A 22,500-nucleotide genomic window follows, 5' to 3' on the forward strand; every position below is an offset into this window, starting at 1 on the left:
TATGTGAGGTGCAAGCATACGTGTACATGGGTGAGTAGGGTGAACGAGCATTATTGGAGAGACATTTGGATGTGAATGTGTTGAACGTGGTAGGTAGATAGCATTTTTTTTTTTTTTTCTTATGAAGGCTTGGGTGAAAGTTTGGAGTTGCTCAAAAAAGAGATGAGGGTGTATGGTAAGGAAGGCGATGAAAGTGAGTGAACTTGCAAAAGTAGCCTGTTTGCAGGAACAGCAGGAGAGATTGTATGAAGAGTAGCATAAAGTGAGAGTAAATGAAACAAGGATTGAGCGAGGACTGGAGGGTAGGTATGTAGGAAAGCAATGCTTACGTGCGCAGATGTTTGCGCCTCGCCGGGTATGGGATTATGGGAGTATGATGAAGGGAGTGTGTATTGGGATGACGATGTTATAAAGTTGCTAGTGTCAGAGAAAGTGAAGGTGCATGAATAAGCTGCCGTACCTACGAGGAAGGAATGTGAGTGAATAAAGGCTGAAAAAATGGGGCTGATGAAGTAGTGTTTCGCTAACTTGAGAGAAAATGAGGAAATATGGAGAGAGGCGAGTCATTTGAAAACAAGAAAAAACAAGTGGGAGCATCAGTAGTGGAGAAGATGGGGTTATGGGAGCAGGAAAAGAGTGAGGAAGAGACGAAGCTGGGGAAATGGGAACAGGCATAGAGTAAAGGAGAGACAAAGTGAGCATTTAGGACTTTCGAATATTTTCGATAAGGTGGCGGATGTGTATGTTCGGGACGAGTTGATAGGTGGAGTGAGAGAACCATTGCAGATGGTTAGGTAAAGAGGTGGTGGTGGTTGGTGGAAGACTAGTATAAGATGATGTGGCAAAGCATTTGTTACGTTTAGCGTTGCAGTTAAATTTCTCGAGAAAGAAGGGTGACACATTTTGTTAGGATTTCCTTTGTATGTATGGCCCGGGGTGAGTTGGGGTCTGGCAGAATGTATGTGTTGTCATTATTTAGAATGCATAGAGGGTAGGAGTGAATGCTGTATTAATAAAAGTTTGAGTCTTTTAAGTATAGGTGGTAAGTTATGAGGGAGACTGGTGAGTGATGACCTGCATAGAGTATCGGAAACAATTTGGCTTTAGGAGTGGTAGATGTATGGTAGATGTCTCAGGTGTTTGCTTTGAGGAATTTGTGAGAAATGCTTTGAAAGAGAGAAAGGGATTTGTGCATGGAATTTATAGACCCTAAGAAATCTTATGATTGGGTTGACAGATGCTTGTGTTAGGTACTGCGTGTGTATGGTGTGGGATGAATAGCTGCTGGATGCAGTGCGAAACAAGTGTGGGCGAGTAGAACGGGAGAGGTTTAAGTGGTTGCAAGTGAAGATTGGTCTTAGTGGAGGGTGTGTGAAGTCACCACAGCTGTTTCTGTTGATGGATGAGTTGGTAAGGGGAGGTGAATGTGACGGTCTTGAAGAAGAAAGATGGGTGTACAGTAGACATGGGGTGAGGAGACCTGAAAGGTAATTTCGTTTCTGTTTGCAAGGAACTCTGGTGGCAGACTCTAGAAATAATGTGAAGGAGCTAATGTTCAAGTCTGGGAGACTGAGAGGGAAAGTAGATATGAATAGAAATAAGAAATGGAGTTAGAACCATGGAATGACCTGCACCAAGGCAAGTTTCTAATAGGATGGGTTAGGGGAGGGGGATGTTTTACTTTGTAGACAGAGACGAAGTTGGCGAACATGATTCCTAACTGCCTCAGAGACGAACTCCATTGGGAGACAAGAAGGTATGCCAGCTGAACCATACGCCTTCTTCACATCTGGCTGGAAGAGTCCACGTAGCACCTTCCACAAGGAAGATATTGCGATGAGAGTTTAGTGGAATTATCCGAACAAAAGATGAGGAGGAATAAGATACCGGCAAAAGGAATTTGATTAGGTCGGATAAGACTGTGCTTCTGGCTTAGTTACGGTAGTTTTTAAGCAAAGGACCAAACATTTTTATCGTTAGGAATGGTCAATTCGGAATCCTTTTTTTTTTCCATAACTGTGCGCTTCACTCTTCGAATGGTGTTGAGAACTACATGTGTAAGTATAGTGTTGTGAGAAGTACATGTTTAAGTATAGTGTTGTGAGAACTACATGTTTAAGTACGGTGTGAAAAAGTGTATGTTGTGAGAACTACATGAGTAAGTATGGTGTTGTGAGAACTACATGAGTAAGTATGGTGCTATGAGAACTGCATGGTGTAAGTATGGTGTTGTGAGAACTACATGTGTAAGTATAGTGTTGTGAGAACTACATGAGTAAGTATGGTGTTGTGAGAATGTAAGTATGGTGTTGTGAGAACTACATGTGTAAGTATGGTGCAGTGATAACTACATGTGTAAGTATGGTGCAGTGATAACTACATGTGTAAGTATGGTGCAGAGAACTACATGTGTAAATATGGTGCAGTGAGAACTACATGTGTAAGTATGGTGCAGTGAGAACTACATGTGTAAGTATGGTGTATGAGAACTGCATGGTGTAAGTATGGTGCAGTGAGAACTACATGTGTAAGTATGGTGCTGTGAGAACTACATGTGTAAGTATGGTGTTGTGAAAACATGTGTAAGTATGGTGGTGTTGAGAGCTACATGTGTAAGTATGATTTTGTGAGAACTATATGTGTATATATTGTTGAGAACTACGTGTAAGTATGATGTGAAACTACATGAGTAAGTATGGTGTTGAGAACTACATGTGTAAGTATGGTGTTGAGAACATGTGTATGTATGGTGTTGCGAAAACTACATGTGTATGGTGTTGAGAACATGTGTAAGTATAATGTTGTGAGAACTACATGTGTAAGTATGGTTTTGAGAGAAATACATGTAAGTATTGGGCTGTGGAAATAGCATGAAAGTAAGGTTCTGTGTCGTGCATGTATAGGCAAGTTGAGTGTCATGTATGTATAAACAAGTTAAGAGTCATCTAATTGTAAGTAAGTTGTGAGAGTTATGTTATTACGGCGTTGTGAGAAAGACGTGTGAGTAGTGCGTTGAGAAAGTCACGTGAGGAAGGCGTTGTCAGAAAGTCGTATAAGTATGTAAGTTGAGAATGTCATGTAAGTAAGGTTTTGAGAAAGTTTCCAGCGTGACGTTGAGAAAGTCATATAAGTATGGCTTTAAGTCGTTTAAGTATCATGTAAGTAAGGCGTTGTCGTCAAGTGAGACGAGAAAGTAATGTAGATAAGGCGATGAGAGAAAGTCTTGTAATTATATCGTTGAGAGTCGTGTCAGTATGGCGTTGTGAGAAAGCATCTAAGTATAACGCTGTGAAAATGTCATGTGATAACGATGAGAAAGTCATGTATGTATGTATGTATGTATGGCATTGTGAGTCATGTATGTATGGCATTGCGAGTCCTGTATTATGGCATTGTGAGTCATGTATGTATGGCATTGTGAGTCATGTATGTATGGCATTGAGAGTCATGTAAGTATGGCTTTGTGAGAGTCATGAAAGTGAGGCTTTGTGAGAAAGTCATGAAAGTAAGCAGTTGTCAGTTTTTGAGTGAAGTGGAGAGAAGGGGCGTTCTTTTGGATGAGTCATACGAACCCACATATGCGTCATAGGAACCCACACATGCGTCATAGGAACCCACACATGCGTCTTAAGAACCCACATATGCGTCATAAGAACTCTTATATGGGTCCTAGGAATACACATATGCGCCATAGGAACTCGTACATGTGAGCGCTAGGAACCCTCATAACAGGTGAGGAAGAAGTGTGAAATGTGAAAAAACTTGTGTGAAAGATGTTGGTATACGTCAAGCATTGTGGTGATGGTCCAATTTCTTTAGTCCTGATCATCCTTTGAGTGCGACACCACGACTTTGAGAACACGACGATATTACCCTTGGAAATTTTGCCCTGGCATTTGACCCTGATTTTGAATGTTCAGGGTCAGAGGTTACATCGTCATATCACTCAAGGATCATAACTTTGTGCTCAAGGGTCGTACGGGTGAGCACGTTGGTCGTACACTCGAGGTGGAACTAGGCACAGGTCAGAGTGGGTTTGTGAGGAGGCCAGCTTTCTGTTGTCGCAGGTGACTGGTGCACCGATGATATGTGTTGATAGAATGGTATATAGAAACATGCAAAGTCTTGGAAGCGCGATTCAGTACAAAGTTGATACTTTATTGCTGTTTAAGTTGTAACTAAGGTTCTTATCTGTCCTGTATCTGTATTAATGCTATTGAACGTATCAATCAGAACACACAGGAGGTGTTCAGTAGATACTTTGTGAAATAACTACTTGTTTCGTGGTTATATTTTATGAGCAGTCGCGGATTATGACGAAGCCTCCAGAATAAGCCATTTTCACATTTAGATAAGATTTATTATTTTCAAATGAGACTGCTCATGACTAGGACTGCTGGATTATGATGGGGCTCTTTCTAGCAAAGGACAAAGAGGTTTAGATGTCGTGGAATTTTGTGTTTAGTGATTCAGGGTGTAGTGTGTAGGATGTGGCAAGGACTACGTTGTTGACGTGTGGTTAACGCTTCGCCGTTGTAGAGATCTATTTTCCTCGTAACGTATTATCGATGTGAGTAAACTTGACTCGTCCAGTACCACCCGTAGCGAATGTCTTAAAACGAATATGCCTCCCAACTCGTGTGAAACGATGGTGTGTTTGGCTAGGATGAGAGTGAGGATACTGTAGTTTATTGAGCTATTCTTTAAAGAACTTGCTAGATCTTTTCTGGCCACTACTAGAGAGAGTGTGGAAAAAAAAAATGGTTTTGTCAAGACCGGAAGGAGCTTCCTTTGGTTGACCTTTAGTATATCTTGCATGATAAGAGACGCCACTTGTTGTGGTGCTAACTTGTGTGTTCGTGGTTCTATCTGTACAGTAGCAAAAGTTTTTTACATTCGTTTTGATACGTCTCTTAACATTGTGTGTGTGTGTGTGTGTGTGTGGATATAGATTTGTGTGTATGTCCATATAAGGATGATGTTTTATATGGGCTACTTTCTATGGGGAAACAGGCTAGTTTGAATGGAGAGAACCTAGAGAAAGTGGAGTGTCTTAGATACATGGGGGCGGACTCTGCAGCAAGTGGAACTATGAGAGCAGAAGTAAGCAGTAGGATGGGTGAGGTGCCTCAGATCTGGGTGCACTGGGTGTGGAACGAACTGTCTGTGAGCTCAAACGTGAATACGCAGGATGGCCAGGTAGTCCCGACGGTGTTGTCCATATGGATACGAGGCGTGGGTCTTTGAGAAAAAACAAAAGTGGATTCGTCAGAACTGAAGTGCTTGAGGACTGTACGTGGTGAGGAAAGTTCATCGAATAAGAAGCGAGAGTAAGGGAGAAAGGTGGGGAAGTCTGAGGAGTGTAGCTAAGGGAACTGAAACGGATGGGCTGAAATACTAGTGTGGACATTGACAGAGGAAAGTGAGACATGGCCAACAGGAAACGTATACGAGTCAGGCGTGGAGGGGACAGAGAGCAGGGGAAGAACGAATTGGATATGAAATCATGGAATAAAAGCTGCGAGTGATGGGTGCCTGAACCTGCAGGAGGGTGTGACGCATGCACGGGATACAGTGAACTGGAACCATGTGGTGTACAAGGGGCTACGTGTTGTCAGTGGGCTGAACCAGAGCACAGGAAGCGATTGGCTTTGGATGAAGGGTTCAGGCTTAGGTGCATTATGCATAATATCCAGGGGGGTGGGTGTGAGCTCTGATGACTTTCTTCGGTTGTTCCTTTCTCTACACGGGAAACTCAAGTAAATATGTATATATATATATATGTATATATATATATATATATATATATATATATATATATATATATATATATATATATATATATATATTATAGGTATGTGTAATTTCCATGTTGACATGTTGGAGTAGAGGTGGTAACTAACACAAGACTAGAGTAAACAGTTTAATCCAGTGGACTGAATAACGAATACAGATCAAAGACACCTAGTCGGTCAGTCGTGTTCCTCGACGTACTTGAAGGAAACAAATCTCAACTTTCTGATTGCATCTGTTCAGAAAATTGGGGAATTGGTCAAGAAAATAGTTCAAAGCAGTGACAAACTCACTACTGATTGTGGTATAAAAGAATCCTTGTGGATGATGTAGTAAATCGTATTATGGCGAGTCAAGACAGGGTTTGATTAGAAGATAGAACACAAGAGGGATACAGTACATCATAGAACATCAAATGGGATTGTCATGTACATGGAGGCAAAAAATTCCGCCTTCCAAGTTGCAAAATGGGCGAGTAGTAGAGTTGGGCTCGAAAAAGATACGAGGAAAGCCGTGGAGGCAGCATACATACGAGGATTCTGTCATTTCGGGGGCTAATGGCGTCATCTGGGCACGGCAGCGACGGGCGAAGGCAGGAGAGCCAAAACATCTATCGGCGGACGGGAGATACAGGCAGGATCACAGCTGACCGGCTGGATGTGCCGACAGGTTTGGGTTAAACATTATGCTCTAGCCTGGTGCGTCAGGTACCCCCTCTACTTCAGATAGAGATATGTTGCCAAGATCCCTTCTTACGGGGCTTCCGCACCTTCGGGTCTGGGTACAAGTCTCGAAGCGTGTATAACGGACTCCTCTGGAACAGTAACTCCCTCGCCGAGACTGTAATCCTTTTGGTATACTGACCATAAAACTGCCTCGCCTGAAGTGATTTCACACTCGCAGTGTAATCTCAGACAGGCAGAGTCCGGTAATACCTTTACCTATATATATATATATATATATATATATATATATATATATATATATATATATATATATATATATAGATAGATAGATAGATAGATAGAATCCCTGGGGATAGGTGGTGAAAGAATACTTCCCACGTATTCCGTGCGTGTCGCTATCGTAGAGGGCGACTGACGGGGTCAGGGAGTCTGGAATCCCCCACCGCCTTCAGTTTCTAAAAGGAGCGAAGCAGGGAGGGCTCATCCTCCTCGAAGGCTCACAGTGGGGTGTTTGAATTTGTGTGGATGTAAACAAGAAGAGAAACGGGTCGTATGATTGAGGAGAGAAGCCTGAGTATTCTGGCTCTGAGTGAAACAAAGCTCAAGGGTAAAAGGGAAGAATGTTTTCGAAATGTCTTAGGAGTAAAGTCAGAGGTTGATTTGAGGACAAGACCTACGGAAGGGGAAGCACGAGTTGTTGGAGTGTGTGAAAGAGTAAGAAAGTGAATTCTAGATTGACGTGCGTAGAAATGAAAGTGGATGACGAGATGTGGTGATTATTAGTGCTTATGCGCCTACCCATTCGAAAAGAAAGATCATGTTATGAACAAAATTCTGTCATCGTTGGAGATTCTAACAATCCGGTATCTAAACGGTGATAAGCCCTTTCCGGTCGCTCCGGGCGTGGACTTTACCTAAATGTGCTAATCCAATTAGTCGAGAAACACTAGCGATGAGAATACATGTAGGTCTTACTCCAAATGAGTATCTGATAATGTTGAAATTGAAGAAAAGTGATCACCAATAAAGTACTTTTAAGGTCACTTTCATCATTCCATGTGATATGGATCAAAATGAGTTTCGGAAAAATACCCTATTTAAAACGAGCAAACATTACCGATTTTCGCATTGCTCTTGACGAGCAAACCTGGGGCGAAATAGTCACTAAAAATGACTTCAACTTAACTTGGAAACCCTTCAAAGCAGCCGAGGGAACATGCACACTATTCCGCATTAGACGATCTATTTCTAAGAGGGCCTAGGTAGCGAGTCAGTTGTAATTTGCTGATGATACAGCACAGGTGGTAGATTCGAGTGAAACACTGCGAACTTGGTGAGTGAGAGTGAAAGAATGTGTGAAAGGAGGAAGTTGAAAGTAAATTTGAATTAAAGCAGAGCTATTAGGTTTAGCAGGGTTGAGAGACCGGTTAGTTGAAGTTTGAGCGTGAATGGAGAAATACTGGTAAGTAAAGTGTTTTACACGATTGTGGACATGGCACCGAATGTAACTAGGGAAGTGGATGCGAGTCGTAGTTCGGGCGAGAGGATGGAGTTTCTGGGTGCACTGAAGAATTTGTTGAAGGGAACTTCATTAGGGAAGGCAGAAGTGGAAAGTGGATGTGATACATCCATGGTGGAAGAGGGTAGATGTTTTGGAAATAAAACGCTTGAGAGCAATATGAAATGAGGTGTTTTGAGCAAGTAATAGTAGGGTAACAGAGATGTGGTTATAAAAAGTGGGGTTGAAAGAGCTGAAGAGAGTATGCTGAAATAGTTTGGACATATGGAGAGGATAAGGGAGGAAAGGATGATAGAGGTTATATGTGTCTCAAGTGGAGGGAACACTGAAGACGGGAAGACTGAGTTGGAGATGGAAGGATGGAATAAAAGAAAAAATTGAGCGATTGGTGCCTGAACATGCAGGAGGTTGAAAGGCGTGCACAGGATAGTGCACTGGAAAGATGCTGTATACTAGGGTGGACGTGCTGTCAATGGACTGAACCAGGGCATCTGAAACGTTTGGGGTAAACCATGGAAAGGTCTGTGGGGCCTGGATGTGGATAGGGAGCTGTGGTTTCGGTGCATTACACATGACAGCTAGAGATTGGATGTGAGCAGATGGTGGCCTCCCCTAGTCTGTTTTTGGCGTCATGTGACAATATTCTTCCTACTAACTTTTGATGCGGAACCTTATGATAAAGCAGTTTGAAATCTAGATATATGACATCGGCTGCTTTACGCGTATCATTCATGTTGATTATATCGTAAGAGATCAATGGGATTTGTCAGACATGAGCGATTTCCTTGGAAAAAATTCTGAGAATCATTCATTTGGTGATGGCTCTTTAAATGATGTACATTTCTGTCTCGAATGATCGTTTCTATGAGTTTTTAAACCACAAACGTTTAGTTTATTGGGCGATAATTTCTGGATAGTGACGTGTTTCCATTTTGTGCATATCGGTGTTACATTAGCAAACTTCCATTCATCGCGAACATTTCCCGTGCAAGTGACTTGTTGAAAAAGGCAGTCTGTTGTGTAAGTATCTTTTTTTCGCCTCTTTTATTGTCCTCGGATAAAACGTATTAGGGCCTTTCGTTATATTTTTTTTTAATTCCATTTATTACTGATAGTATATCTTCAGCTTTTATATCAGTATTACTGATTGTAAATCTTAAGCTTTGATATCAGTTTGTTCAAGAACGTTCTTCTCTCGTCCATGAAACTGGATTTGGGGCATGAGTTGTGTCGTCGATCGTAAATAGATGCAAAAAAAACGGTCTTAAGGTTTATTTTGCTTCGTTTTTTTTTTTTTTATCTAAGTCATCGTTGTCCGTAATTAATGGACCAATTGACTAAGTTATGAATCTTACTTTTGACAACCTTAAGATTATTTAGTTTATTTTACTATTTTCAGCAACATACGCTTCATATTGACATTTACTTTCTCGTATAACTCGTACTTTCTCTTCCCAGATTTAAATACCTTACTTGTTGGTCTGCGAGTTTCGTATGAGTTACTTTCGAAGACAACAGGCACTTTTTTGACTATTCCACCACCTTGGCTTCGTTTTAGTAATAGACACGTGTACTCCGCATTAAAACGTATGATCCCTTTACTGCTTTGTAGGTTTTACTGAAGCTTTTCAAAACTGTGTTCATGTTCTCGTTGACCATACAAGCCAGGGTTTACCTGTCAAGAGCAAAGCGAAGATCTTTAACATCTTCATGTTTAAAATCTGGTATTTTTTGCGACTCTCGTGTTGACCAACCTTGCATGCAGTGTTGAAAACCTCAAAAGTGATTTGTCGGTGATCACTTGTACTAAACTTTTCTCCAACTTCACTTTTATTAACGAGATCCTCCTTTGTAGTATGAACTAACTTTGATATAAGATAGTCCCACTGTTATTAATTTTTTGCTTTTTGTTAGCTGAGACGGCACGGGCATACACGTGTATGTATATACATGTGTATGTTGGTGGGTTGGGTCATTCTTTCGTCTGTTTCCTTGCACTACCTCGCTAACGCGGGAGACAGCGACAAAGTATGTTAATAATAATAATGATAATAATGATAATAATAATGATTAAAGTTTGCAGTCTGTTCTGGATGAGAGGGTCTGGGAAGTGAGTTGTTCGCTGATGATACATCGCTGGTGGCTAATTCAGGTGAGAAACTGCAGAAGTTAGTGAATGAGTTTCTTAAGGTGTGTGAAAGAAGAAAGTTGAGAGTAAATGTGAATAAGAGCAAGGTTATTAGGTTGTTAGGTCAAGGGACATGTTAATTGGGATGTAAGTTTGAATGGAGAAAAACTAGAGGAAGTGAAGTGTTTTAGATATCTGCGAGTGGACTTAGCAGCGGATGGAACCATGGAAGCGGAAGTGAATTACAGGGTTGAGGATTGAACGAAGTGTCTGGGAGCGTTGAAGAAAGTGTGGAAGGCGAGAACATTATCTCGGAGAGAAAAATGGGTATGTTTGAAGGAATAGTGGTTTCAACAAAGTTATATGGTTACGAGGCATGGGCTATAGATAGGGTTGTGCGGGGGAGGGTGGATGTGTTAGAAATGAAATGTTTGAGGACAATATGTGGTGTAAGGTGGTTTGATCTAGTAAGTAATGAAAGTGTAAGAGATATGTGTGGTAATACAAAGAGTTTGGTTGAGAGAGCAGGAGAGGGTATGTTGAAATTGAAATGGTTTGGACACATGGAGACAGCGAGGAAAGATTGACAAAAAGGATATATTTGTCAGAGGTGGAGTGAAGAGGAAGCTGGAGACCAAATTGCAGGTGGGAGGATGGAGTGAAAAAAATTTTGAGCGATCGGGGCCTAAACATAGAGAAGAGTGAAAGGCGTACACAGGATAGTGCATTGGAAAGATGCTGTATACTAGGGTGGAAGTGCTGTCAGTGGACTGAACCAGGGCATGTGAAACGTCTGGAGTAAACCTTGGAAAAGTCTGTTGGCCTGGGTGTGGATAGGGAGCTTTGGTTTCGATGCATTGCACATGACCCATCAAATCACCCATCACTATAACCCGGTCTCATGCATCAAAACTACTAACACACTCACTCAGCTGCTCCCAAACCACTTGCCTCTTATGATCTTTGTTCTCATGCCCAGGTGCATATGCACCAATAATCACCCATCTCTCTCCATCCACTTTCAGTTTTACCCATATCAATCTAGAGTTTACTTTCTTACACTCTACCACATACTCCCACCACTCCTGTTTCAGGAGTAGTGCTACTCCTTCCCTTGCTCTTGTCCTCTCACTAACCCCTGACTTTACTCCCAAGACATTCCCAAACCACTCTTCCCCTTTGCCCTTGAGCTTCGTTTCACTCAGAGCCAAAGCATCCAGGTTCCTTTCCTCAACATACTACCTATCTCTCCTTTTTTCTCATCTTGGTTACATCCACACACATTTAGACACCCCAATCTGAGCCTTCGAGGAGGATGAGCACTCCTCGCGTGACTTCTGCTTCTGTTTCCCCTTTTAAAAAGTTAAAATACAAGGAGGGGAGGGTTTCTAGGCCCCCGCTCCCGTCCCCTTTAGTCGCCTTCTACGACACGAGGAATGCGTGGGAAGTATTCTTTCTCCTCTATCCCCATATATATATGTATATATATATATTTTTTTTTATTTATTATACTTTGTCGCTGTCTCCCGCGTTAGCGAGGTAGCGCAAGGAAACAGAAGAATGAATGGCCCAACCCACGCACATACTTATGTTTATACATAAACGCCCACACACGCACACATACATACCTATACATTTCAACGTATACATACATATACATACAGACATATACATATATACACATGCACATATTCATACATGCTGCCTTCATCCATTCCCCGCCGCCACCCCGCCACACATGAAATGACACCACCCCCCCTCCCCCCGCGTGCGCGCGAGGTAGCGCCAGGAAAGGACAACAGAGGCCACATTCGTCCACACTCAAAGACTCTAGATGTCATGTGTAATGCACCGAAACCACACCTTTCTTTCCACATCCAGGCCCCACAAAACTTTCCGTGGTTTACTCCACGTCGACCCCGGTATACCACATCGTTCGAATTTATTCCTTGCACGCCTTTCACCCTCCTGTGTGTTCAGGCCCCGATCGCTCAAAATCTTTTTCACTCCATATATATATATATATATATATATATATATATATATATATATATATATATATATATATATATATATATATATGTATATATATATATATATATATATATATATATATATATATATATATATATATATATATATTCCTATGAGTCCACGTGCTGTCCGTGGATTGAAGCAGGGCATGTGAAGCGTCTAGGGTAAACCATGGAAAGTTTTGTGGGGCCTGGATGTGGAAAGGAAGCTGTGGTTCTGGTGCATTACACATAATAGCTAGGGACTGAGGGTGAACAAATATGGCATTTGTTGTCTTTTCCTAGCGCTACTTAACGCGCGCGCCGTGGGAGGGGGGCTGCCATTTCATTTGTGGCTGGATGGCGGCGGGAATGGATGAAGGCAGTTTGTATGAATACCTGCATGTGTATATATGTATATGTCTTTGTATATGTATCTATACGTTCTAGTGTATAGGTATGTATATGTGCGTGTGTGGGCGTTTATGTAGATACACGTGTATGTAGGTGGGTTGGGCCATTCTTTCGTCTGTTTCCTTGCGCTACCTTGCTAACGCGGCAGACAGCGACAAAGTATAATGAATATTATATATATTATTGAGTGTGTGTACTCTAGCCTGACCAATTACCCATTTTATCGACGAACGCCTCGTAGTGGATGAGCAGGTGGGTTGACTACGGACCGTTTGATGTAATAATGATTCGAACGTATGCGCTCGAAGTTTATATTTATTTTCGGCAAGAAGAAGTAAGACATTTGCAAGGACTACTTATCTTTTCTACGGGTTTGAATGAGCTTAACCGAGAGCGAGACATCGTTCCTTACCTTGCTTCATCCGCCTCTATTAAGCAGGGTGTACCCTGGAATATGAATGTTGGGCAACTATATCATAATTTCCTTCTAATGATTTGTTTAACCCTGAGATTTTACTACGTATAGTCTGAGTTAACTTAAGATGATAATTTTAGATGAAATTTGAGACCAGTTTCAAAGCGTACTTACGTAAGGGGATGGGTTTGCTCTACACGGGCTGCATTCATTCTGCGCAACACACGGTTAGACTCTGATGAGCGAACCAGAACGTGCATTTAGGTGATGGTTAGTGTTGGTTTGTCTCGTGGAGGAGCTTCACTGCTCCAGTGCTGGCGATCCCTCGTGTTCATTGTGTACGTCGAGGGCTTGATTTTCCAGATGTGTGACCATGTTGTTTGTGGTGGTGAGAGCTTCCGTTTCCTGAAGTGATGGTGATTCTTAGCGTTGTCTGTGGCTGCGAGGGCTACATTTCTCCTTCACCGGCGATTCTCAGTGTTGTTTGTGACCCTTGAATAACCATAGTCTTTTCTTTTTTCTTTTTCTTTTTTTTTTGGACGTGGTTGGTGGATGTATTGAGATATTCATAGACGCCTGTTGGATCTTACGATTTGTATATATTGGTGAGAGGAGAGCTGGAACTGCCTGAGGCGCGATTATGAAACATCATAATTTCATAGATGTGGCTGGAACGGTCATTTACGTCATCGGAGGCGTGGCCGGGTAGGGTCGTGCAGTTCTGCCTAGCCGTAGTTAAAGGGTGACTGAGGTTTTCGTAGATGGGCTTCACTAACCTAATCGGTTCTAAGTAGACGTCGTCGGAAGGGTTGGTCTGTTTGTTGGGGGAGTGGTAATACTCCTGTTGCGCACGTTTGACAGTGTCTTCAAGGTCATCATAAACAAGGTCATCGGACTCGTGCACCAAGTGTGCGACGTTTACGGACCCCTGTTCCTCGGGGGCCTGAGGACGACCTTGCCCGTTTCTGTGATTCTGCCACGTCTTGTGAACGATACAGACAGTGCAGCTGATGATAGTGCCAGCGATGATCCCGATCATTATGTAGGTCCACGAAGACCCGGTAGAGGGTGAGGACACTTTGGTATTAACGTGACGTAAATCACATTCAGTGATGGATAATGTTCCCTGAATGAAAAGTTGAAGAGGAATGAGTGTCGTACAAAATTTTAGGTTTGTGTCAAATGTCAAACATTGGGTTTTCTTTTCCGTGGTTTTCCTCACGTGGTGCCACTTATGTGTTCGATTTAAGACTGCGAACGTCTTATTTTCTGAGTCGTTCAAAAGCATCTGGGAGTCACGGCCAGGTCTGACATAAATAGAGAAGTTGGTTGAGTAAGAAAAATTTTGCCTGCACATCACATTGGGACTGTTTGACTCGAGGAGGGACTCACTACAGCCATTGTGGTCCATCCTGATTACGTTGCACTGTAGGGGGTTGGTCGACACCAGGTGGCTGGCATGGAGCATCAGCAGGGTGGTGTGGACCAGTCTTGGCATTGCCTGACACAAGTTTCTCATGCTACAGAGTTCAGAGGATCTCTCTCTCTCTCTCTCTCTCTCTCTCTCTCTCTCTCTCTCTCTCTCTCTCTCTCTCTCTCTCTCTCTCTCTCAAGTGCTTGGAAGAGAAAATCCGTTACTTCTATAACTATTTGCTGAAATAACTTGCTAAGGAAGATGATGACATGGTTAGGGGGAACAAAAGGGCCAACGACTCGACTCTTCTGAGTTTGATGTGATTCTACGAGCTTTCACAGAGATCTAGCTTTATTTCCTCTTCATTTTTTTTTTCGTCGCCTCGCTAAAGAGCACTGGTGTAGTCGTTGGCATTTCGTCCGCAAGCCGCCATAGGATGACGTAGGATCACTTGTGGCCTCATGAGAATGTTCTCCATTAATACACAGGTTGATACGACGACGATTTTCTCTTGTCTGTTAATTCGTGTTTCACTGTTTCACCGACACTGTCTTGTCTTTAACATTAGGATTCAGTAACGTGATTTTTTTTCTTTGTCTTTTTTGTTTCTATATAGGTGAGGTAAGACACAGAAGCGTCACACTTAGTTGTGGTGTCGAGAGCAGCTCCTGCATGTGCCCTGACTGTGTGTGGCACGAAGGCAGACTGGACTGTCTCGTGGTACGAAGACAACGAGCCACCACGAGTCCTAACACTGAAATGGCACCAACTCTGACCTCTGCGTCAGTGTGCGTGACCGGAAAGCGAAGTTAATTCTTGTGATGATCGTGGCTTTTCTTTTTATATGAGTTGTAAACTAATGTTTCGTTCATTTTTTAGAGACGAATAGTCATAGTTTCTGATCATAAACGTTTCTCACTTTCGTTCTGATTATTACTCGACAGCTCTGCGACTCCAGTGATAGCAAGTCCTCATCCAAGAGATTATAAGGCAGACTTGAATTTAGTAAGAAATGTGAATGTAAACGTCTATGTCGTATATCAGTCCTTCTTGTCAGCTTAATAAGAGAATTCTGAGGAAAAATAAAGTAAATATAAGAAGAGATAAAGCATCTATCTTTTACGCAGGTCACTAACCTTCTCTAATGGAATAAAGTTTCAGAGTGATAAGAGGCAACATAAGACATCTGATTAAGAAGATCTACATAAATGAAGACCAACTTAGATTGTCAACAACAAAATAAAGGCAAACCCTATATATATATATATATATATATATATATATATATATATATATATATATATATATATATATATATAATAAATATATATATAATAAATAAATATATATATATATATATATATATATATATATATATATATATATATATATATATATATATGCAAGGAATGAGAATAGATTTTCATTATTGTTATGCCATATAAACGACAGAATTATGCTATAGAAAGTAATAAAACAAAGGGTGAGAGGAAGATGGACCAAAGACTTTTTTTTTAATAGAATTGAACACAGAAGCCCATGGAACAGTCTGGTGAAAATGATGCTACATCGAGGGTGCCCCAAGGAGAGGTGTTGGTGTTACTCAAGTTATTTTTAGATATCAGACATAGACGGAGAACTGGAAGAGGTACAGTTAGGTGCTCTGCTGATGACACTAGAACGCTGACTAACCTTAGAAGCTCCAATGCTTGGCTTATAAGACTAAATTTGATAATCTTATCTGCTGGTGACACGCTTAGGAGATGAAGCAGAATGACAGGATAAAAGGATGATGCAAAACAGATGAAGGAAGATCATTGTCACTGTCTACAGATGTCAAAACTGATACTGACTGAATGGAACGAAGAGCTGTCAACTCATAGAATATTTTACAGTATACTGATGACACCATATTTAAGGCCCAACATGGTTCTGAACGTAATGAAACCTACATCAAGAAGTAGGAGGAGGCATCATAAATGAGGCAAAGAATTTAAAGACCGCACTGAGAAGAGAGCACTATCTTGTCGAGTTAGTAGTATGATAATGAAAACTTTCACTACGAGAGAGAGAGAGAGTTCTGATGAATATGTTGAATGATACATAGGAAAAACTGACCGTGGTACCATCCATTTTGGCTGCAGCGCCATGGTCCAAGGCTGCGAAAACAAGTGTCAACTGCGACGCCATCTACCTCGTCTACGGCAACGAACTCTTTCCCGCTTTGTTTGCGGCATCACCGTCTTTAGCTTCGGGACTCCTCGCTCACTTCCGTTCCTCCTACACCGGAAGGCGGTAAACAATACTAGAAGTATATTCACAACGCGTCGCAAGCGAAACTTTTTCTCGAGATTTTTCGCAGCCGCCACTTTGTGAACAGCACATTTTCTTTAACTCTGTCTTATTTATTAAGGAGTAGTGTTGAAGGATAGACTCGCTCCTAGATGGCCGCGAAGAGAAGGGCACAGCCTGTGGCTGTTCTGTCGCGTCTTTCTCGCCTTTTACAACCTACAGTAGTGAACAATCACGCGTTCGTACCTTGTGGGTGTTGAATAAAATGGTTTATATATAATTTTTTTTTTCATACGTATTCGCCATTTCCCGCATTAGCCAGGTAGCATTAAGAACGGAGGACTGAGCCTTAGAGGGAATATCCTTACTTGGCCCCCTCCTATGTTCCTTCTTTTGGAATATTAAGAACCGGGAGGGGAAGATTTCCAGCCCCCTCGTTCCTTCCCCTTTTAGTCGCCTTCTACGACACGCAGGGAATACTGGGGAAATTTTATTTCCCCCCTACCCCCATTGATTATATATATATATATATATATATATATATATATATATATATATATATATATATATATATATATATTGCTTTGTCGCTGTCTCCCGCGTTAGCGAGGTAGCGCAAGGAAACAGACGATAGAATGGCCCAACCCACCCACGTACACATGTCTGTACATGCAAGTCCACACACGCAAATATACATACCTATACATCTCAACGTATACATATATATACTCACAGACATATACATATATACACATGTACATAATCCATACTGTCTGCCTTTATTCATTTCCATCGCCACCCCGCCACACATGAAATAACAACCCCCTCCCCCCCTCTTGTGTGCGAGGTAGCGCAAGGAAAAGACAACAAAGGCCCCATTCGTTCACACTCCGTCTCTAGCTGTCATGTAATAATGCACCGAAACCACAGCTCCCTTTCCATATCCAGGCCCCACAGAACATTCCATGGTTTACCCCAGACGCTTCACATGCCCTGGTTCAATCCATTTACAGCACGTCGACCCCCGGTATACCACATCTTTCCAATTCACTCTATTCCTCGCACGCCTTTCACCCTCCTGCATGTTCAGGCCCCGATCACTCAGAATCTTTTTCACTCCATTTTTCCACCTCCAATTTGGTCTCCCACTTCTCCTCGTTCCCTCCACCTCTGACACACATATCCTCTTGGTCAATCTTTCCTCACTCATTCTCTCCATGTGACCAAACTATTTCAAAACACCCTCTTCTGCTCTCTCAACCACGCTCTTTTTATTACCACACATCTCTCTTACCCTATTATTGCTTACTCGATCAAACCACCTCACACCACATATTGTCTCAAACATCTCATTTCCAGCGCATCCACCCTCCTGCGCACAACTCTATCCATAGCCCACGCCTCGCAACCATACAACATTGTTGGAACCACTGTTCCCTCAAACATACCCATTTTTGCTTTCCGAGATAATGTTCTCGACTTCCACACATTCTTCAACGCTCCCAGAATTTTTGCCCCCTCCTCCACCCTATGATTCACTTCCGCTTCCATGGTTCCATCCGCTGCCAAATCCACTCCCAGATATGTAAAACACTTATTCCTCCAGTTTTTCTCCATCCAAACTTACCTCACAATTGACTTGTCCCTCGCCCTACTGTACCTAATAACCTTGCTCTTATTCACATTTACTCTCAACTTTCTTCTTTCACACACTATACCAGACTCAGTCACCAGCTTCTGCAGTTTCTCACATGAATCAGCCACCAGCGCTGTATCATCAGCGAACAACAACTGATTCACTTCCCAAGCTCTCTCATCCACAACAGCCTTCATACTTGCCCCTCTTTCCAAAACTCTTGCATTCACCTCCCGAACAACCCCATCCATAAAAAAAATTAAACAACCATGGAGACATCACACACCCCTGCCGAAAACCTACATTCACTGAGAACCAATCACGTTCCTCTCTTCCTACACGTACACATGCCTTACATCCTCGATAAAAACTTTCCACTGCCTCTAACAACTTGCCTCCCACACCATATATTCTTAATACCTTCCACAGAGCATCTCTATCAACTCTATCATATGCCTTCTCCAGATCCATAAATGCTACATACAAATGCATTTGCTTTTCTAAGTATTTCTCGCATACATTCTTCAAAGCAAATACCTGATCCACACATCTTGTACCACTTCTGAATCCACACTGCTCTTCCCCAATCTGATATATATATATATATATATATATATATATATATATATATATATATATATATATATATATATATATATATATATATGTATATATATATATATATATATATATATATATATATATATATATATATATATATATATATGTCTTTCAAACTATTCGCCATTTCCCACGTTAGCGTGGTAACGTTAAGAACAGAGGGCTGGGCCTTTGAGGGAATATCCTCACCTGGCCCCCTCCTCTGTTCCTTCTTCTGGATAATTAAAAAAAAATAAAACCCGGGAGGGAAGGATTTCCAGCCCCCAGCTCCCTCCCCTTTTAGTCGCCTTCTACGAAACGCAGGGAATACGTGGGAAGTATTCGTTCTTCCCCATCCCCTATATATATATATATATATATATATATATATATATATATATATATATATATATATATATATATATATTTATTTTGCTTTGTCGCTGTCTCCCGCGTTTGCGAGGTAGCGCAAGGAAACAGACGAAAGAAATGGCCCAACCCACCCTCATACACATGTGTATACATACACGTCCCCACACGCAAATATACATACCCATACATCTCAATGTACACATATATATATACACACACAGACATATACATATATACACATGTACATAATTCATACTGTCTGCCTTTATTTATTCCCATCGCCACCTCGCCACACATGGAATAACATCCCCCTTCCCCCTCATGTGTGCGAGGTAGCGCTAGGAAAAGACAACAAAGGCCCCATTCGTTCACACTCGGTCCCCAGCTGCCACGTAATAATGCCAGAAACCACAGCTCCCTTTCCACATCCAGGCCCCACATAACTTTCCATGTTTACCCCAGACGCTTCACATGCTCTGATTCAATCCATTGACAGCACGTCGACCCCGGTATGCCACATCGATCCAATTCACTCTATTCCTTGCCCGCCTTTCACCCTCCTGCATGTTCAGGCTCCGATCACTCAAAATCTTTTTCACTCCATCTTTCCACTTCCAATTTGGTCTCCCACTTCTCCTCTAGGTCAGTCTTTCCTCACTCATTCTCTCCATGTGCCCAAACCATTTCAAAACTCTCTCTTCTGCATTCTCAACCACGTTCTTTTTGTTTCCACACATCTCTCACACTTACATTACCTACTCGATCAAACCACCTCACACCACATATTGTCCTCAAACATCTCATTTCCAGCACATCCACCCTCCTGCGCACAACTCTATCCACGCCTATATATATATATATATATATATATATATATATATATATATATATATATATATATCTTTTTTTCTTTCTTTTTCATACTATTCACCATTTCCCGCCTCAGCGAGGTAGCGTTAAGAACAGAGGACTGGGCCTCTGAGGAAACATCCTCACCCGGCCCCCTTTTCTGTTCCTTCCTTTGAAAAAAAAAAAAAAAAGAGGGGAAGATATCCAGCCCCCCGCTCCCTTCCCTTTTAGTCGCCTTCTACGACACGCAGGAAATACGTGGGAAGTATTCTTTCTCCCCTATCCCCAGGGATATATATATATATATATATATATATATATATATATATATATATATATATATATATATATATGGCCCAATATTTTTATATGCTTCCGCAGCCATTCCACTTTTCCCTCTTCCTCTAACTTCTCCGAACTCCTCTTCTCCGAAGAAAAGAGGTAGACAAATTACATCCCCGATACGGGATAAGGTTGCTTTATGGAAATTTATGGTCGTAAATTTTGTTGCCGTCTTCCATATTCATCCCCGCGCTTTATTTGGAGAGGTTATTTATAAAAGAAATTTTAGTGATGAATTTTCCGCTTGGTTTATCCAGCCAACAGTTCCATGTCATTCCTCTTCCTCGGAACCTCTGACAGCCATTGTCACTGTGGTGGTGATGACTGAGACCACGGCAGTGCTTCCAGTGATGACGGTAACGTGCGAGGGAAGGCCAAGTATGGCTGGGTTTGTGTTTAGTCTTTGTGGTTGTCAGTGCAGCACTGGCCTTTGCCGTCTCTCGTGAGTCCACAGCGGAAAATATTCCTGTAGAGGTTTGCACGTCTTCGGGGAGGTGTGAGAGGGGCGTCTGTAGGTGTATACAGTAAGGCAACTGGCTTTTATGGTGGTGGTAGAACTAGCGACCTTGTTGGTTGTCTGTGGCCGTGGCGGTAATGGAAGAGCAGGTATTGGGAACTGATTAAGGGCTGCAGTCAGGCGAGTACAGTGGGGACCTTCAGATAAAGATGTTGCCTTGTTGACTCTGTTGAAGAATGTAGCTTTACACCTTGGCTGTGGTGGTCGTTGACGTAATAGTGGTAGTTTGTCTGAGCCCCTCACCCCAGGTTGCTTGTCGTTCGTGTGTTGTACCACTTGCCTGGCTGTCTCGGGGTCTTCTTGTCGACCCTGAGTGCAGCACACGCGTGGAAGCTTGCCGTAACTGGTATTTGTAGGAAGGTGAAGGTAGGGCCTGGTCTGAGATAGGAGGAGAAAGTCGGGCGAGTCATTATGATCCCACACAACGTCGGTTGCTGTACGATGAAATGAGTGTGAAGCTTCGACAACCGTTGTGGTCGGGTTGGGTTGATCTTGCGAGTCTCGGACAGCGCGTCCGTAAGCTCAGCAGCGTAGATGATGGCTGCACCAATGGGTACAGATACGTATTCTGTACCTCCATCGTATTTACCGTATTTACAGTTCTCTTGCTGCTTTTCCTGTATTTACTGAGCACCATGTATTAGGCCTGTATCATGGCACTCTCTCGTTGTAGGCCTTTTTAGGTTGATAGCTTGGTAGATAACTCCCCTGCCAACTTATACTGTGCGGAATCACAGATGGTGTGAATGTGTAGAAAAGCAAAAATATCGATAGAAAGATAGATAGAGGAACACTTGCGAATGGCCTGTATCCCAGGCACAGGTAATGGTGAATGGAACACAAAATTCCTTTCTCGTTTTGCGCGCAGAGATAACGTCTTGGGACTCCACTTGCAACAAGTTTAGTGTGCGTATGTAACGTTTTTATAAATTCAAATGTATCCGGTCCATCCGCTCAATGGACCAGTGGAGCTTTACACCTAATCCTGGCACTGACAGAATGCTGACCGCCTCACACTGTGACATTTAGAGTCGAAGAACATCCGCTGATACGTCACATTTAAACGGGGAACCCAAGCCTTGTGTCATTCATTTGTGATTCATTTGCCGGCCCCACCCAGTGGCAGCTGGTGTATTATGTTCTGGTTCTCTATACCTCAGCTTTGTCATGACAATGTAATTATACGAAAGTGCTTAACACTTGCTATTTTATCCGTTTTATTATTTTATCAGTTCTTAATTTTCCAAACGAAGGAACAGAGAAGGGGGCCAAGTGAGGATATTACCTCTAAGGCTCAGTCCTCTGTTCTTAACGCTACCTCGCTAAGACTGGAAATGGCGAATATATATATATATATATATATATATATATATATATATATATATATATATATATATATATATATATGTGTGTGTGTGTGTGTGTGTATGTGTGTACCTAGGCTTGTATGTCAAACACTAACTTTAAGGTCAATTACTAACAATGTTGTGGTGTTTGCAGGAGATCGAGTT

The 22,500-nt window shown here is 42.0% G+C and overlaps 1 protein-coding gene across 1 annotated transcript in view; it reads right to left on the reverse strand.

The window, feature by feature from the left end:
- The window catches only part of LOC139766108 (uncharacterized), a 19,410-nt gene extending 4,186 nt beyond the window's left edge, over positions 1-15,224 (reverse strand). The window contains exon 1 of the mRNA XM_071694298.1: positions 13,142-15,224. Within this exon, the coding sequence (XP_071550399.1) occupies positions 13,554-14,486 (933 nt within the window). The 5' untranslated portion in view covers positions 14,487-15,224 and the 3' untranslated portion in view covers positions 13,142-13,553. The remainder of the gene's footprint in view (positions 1-13,141) is intronic.
- Between the last annotated feature and the right edge of the window lie 7,276 nt (positions 15,225-22,500).

Source organism: Panulirus ornatus, chromosome 4, assembly GCF_036320965.1.
Source record: "Panulirus ornatus isolate Po-2019 chromosome 4, ASM3632096v1, whole genome shotgun sequence".
Classification (NCBI taxonomy): domain Eukaryota; kingdom Metazoa; phylum Arthropoda; class Malacostraca; order Decapoda; family Palinuridae; genus Panulirus; species Panulirus ornatus.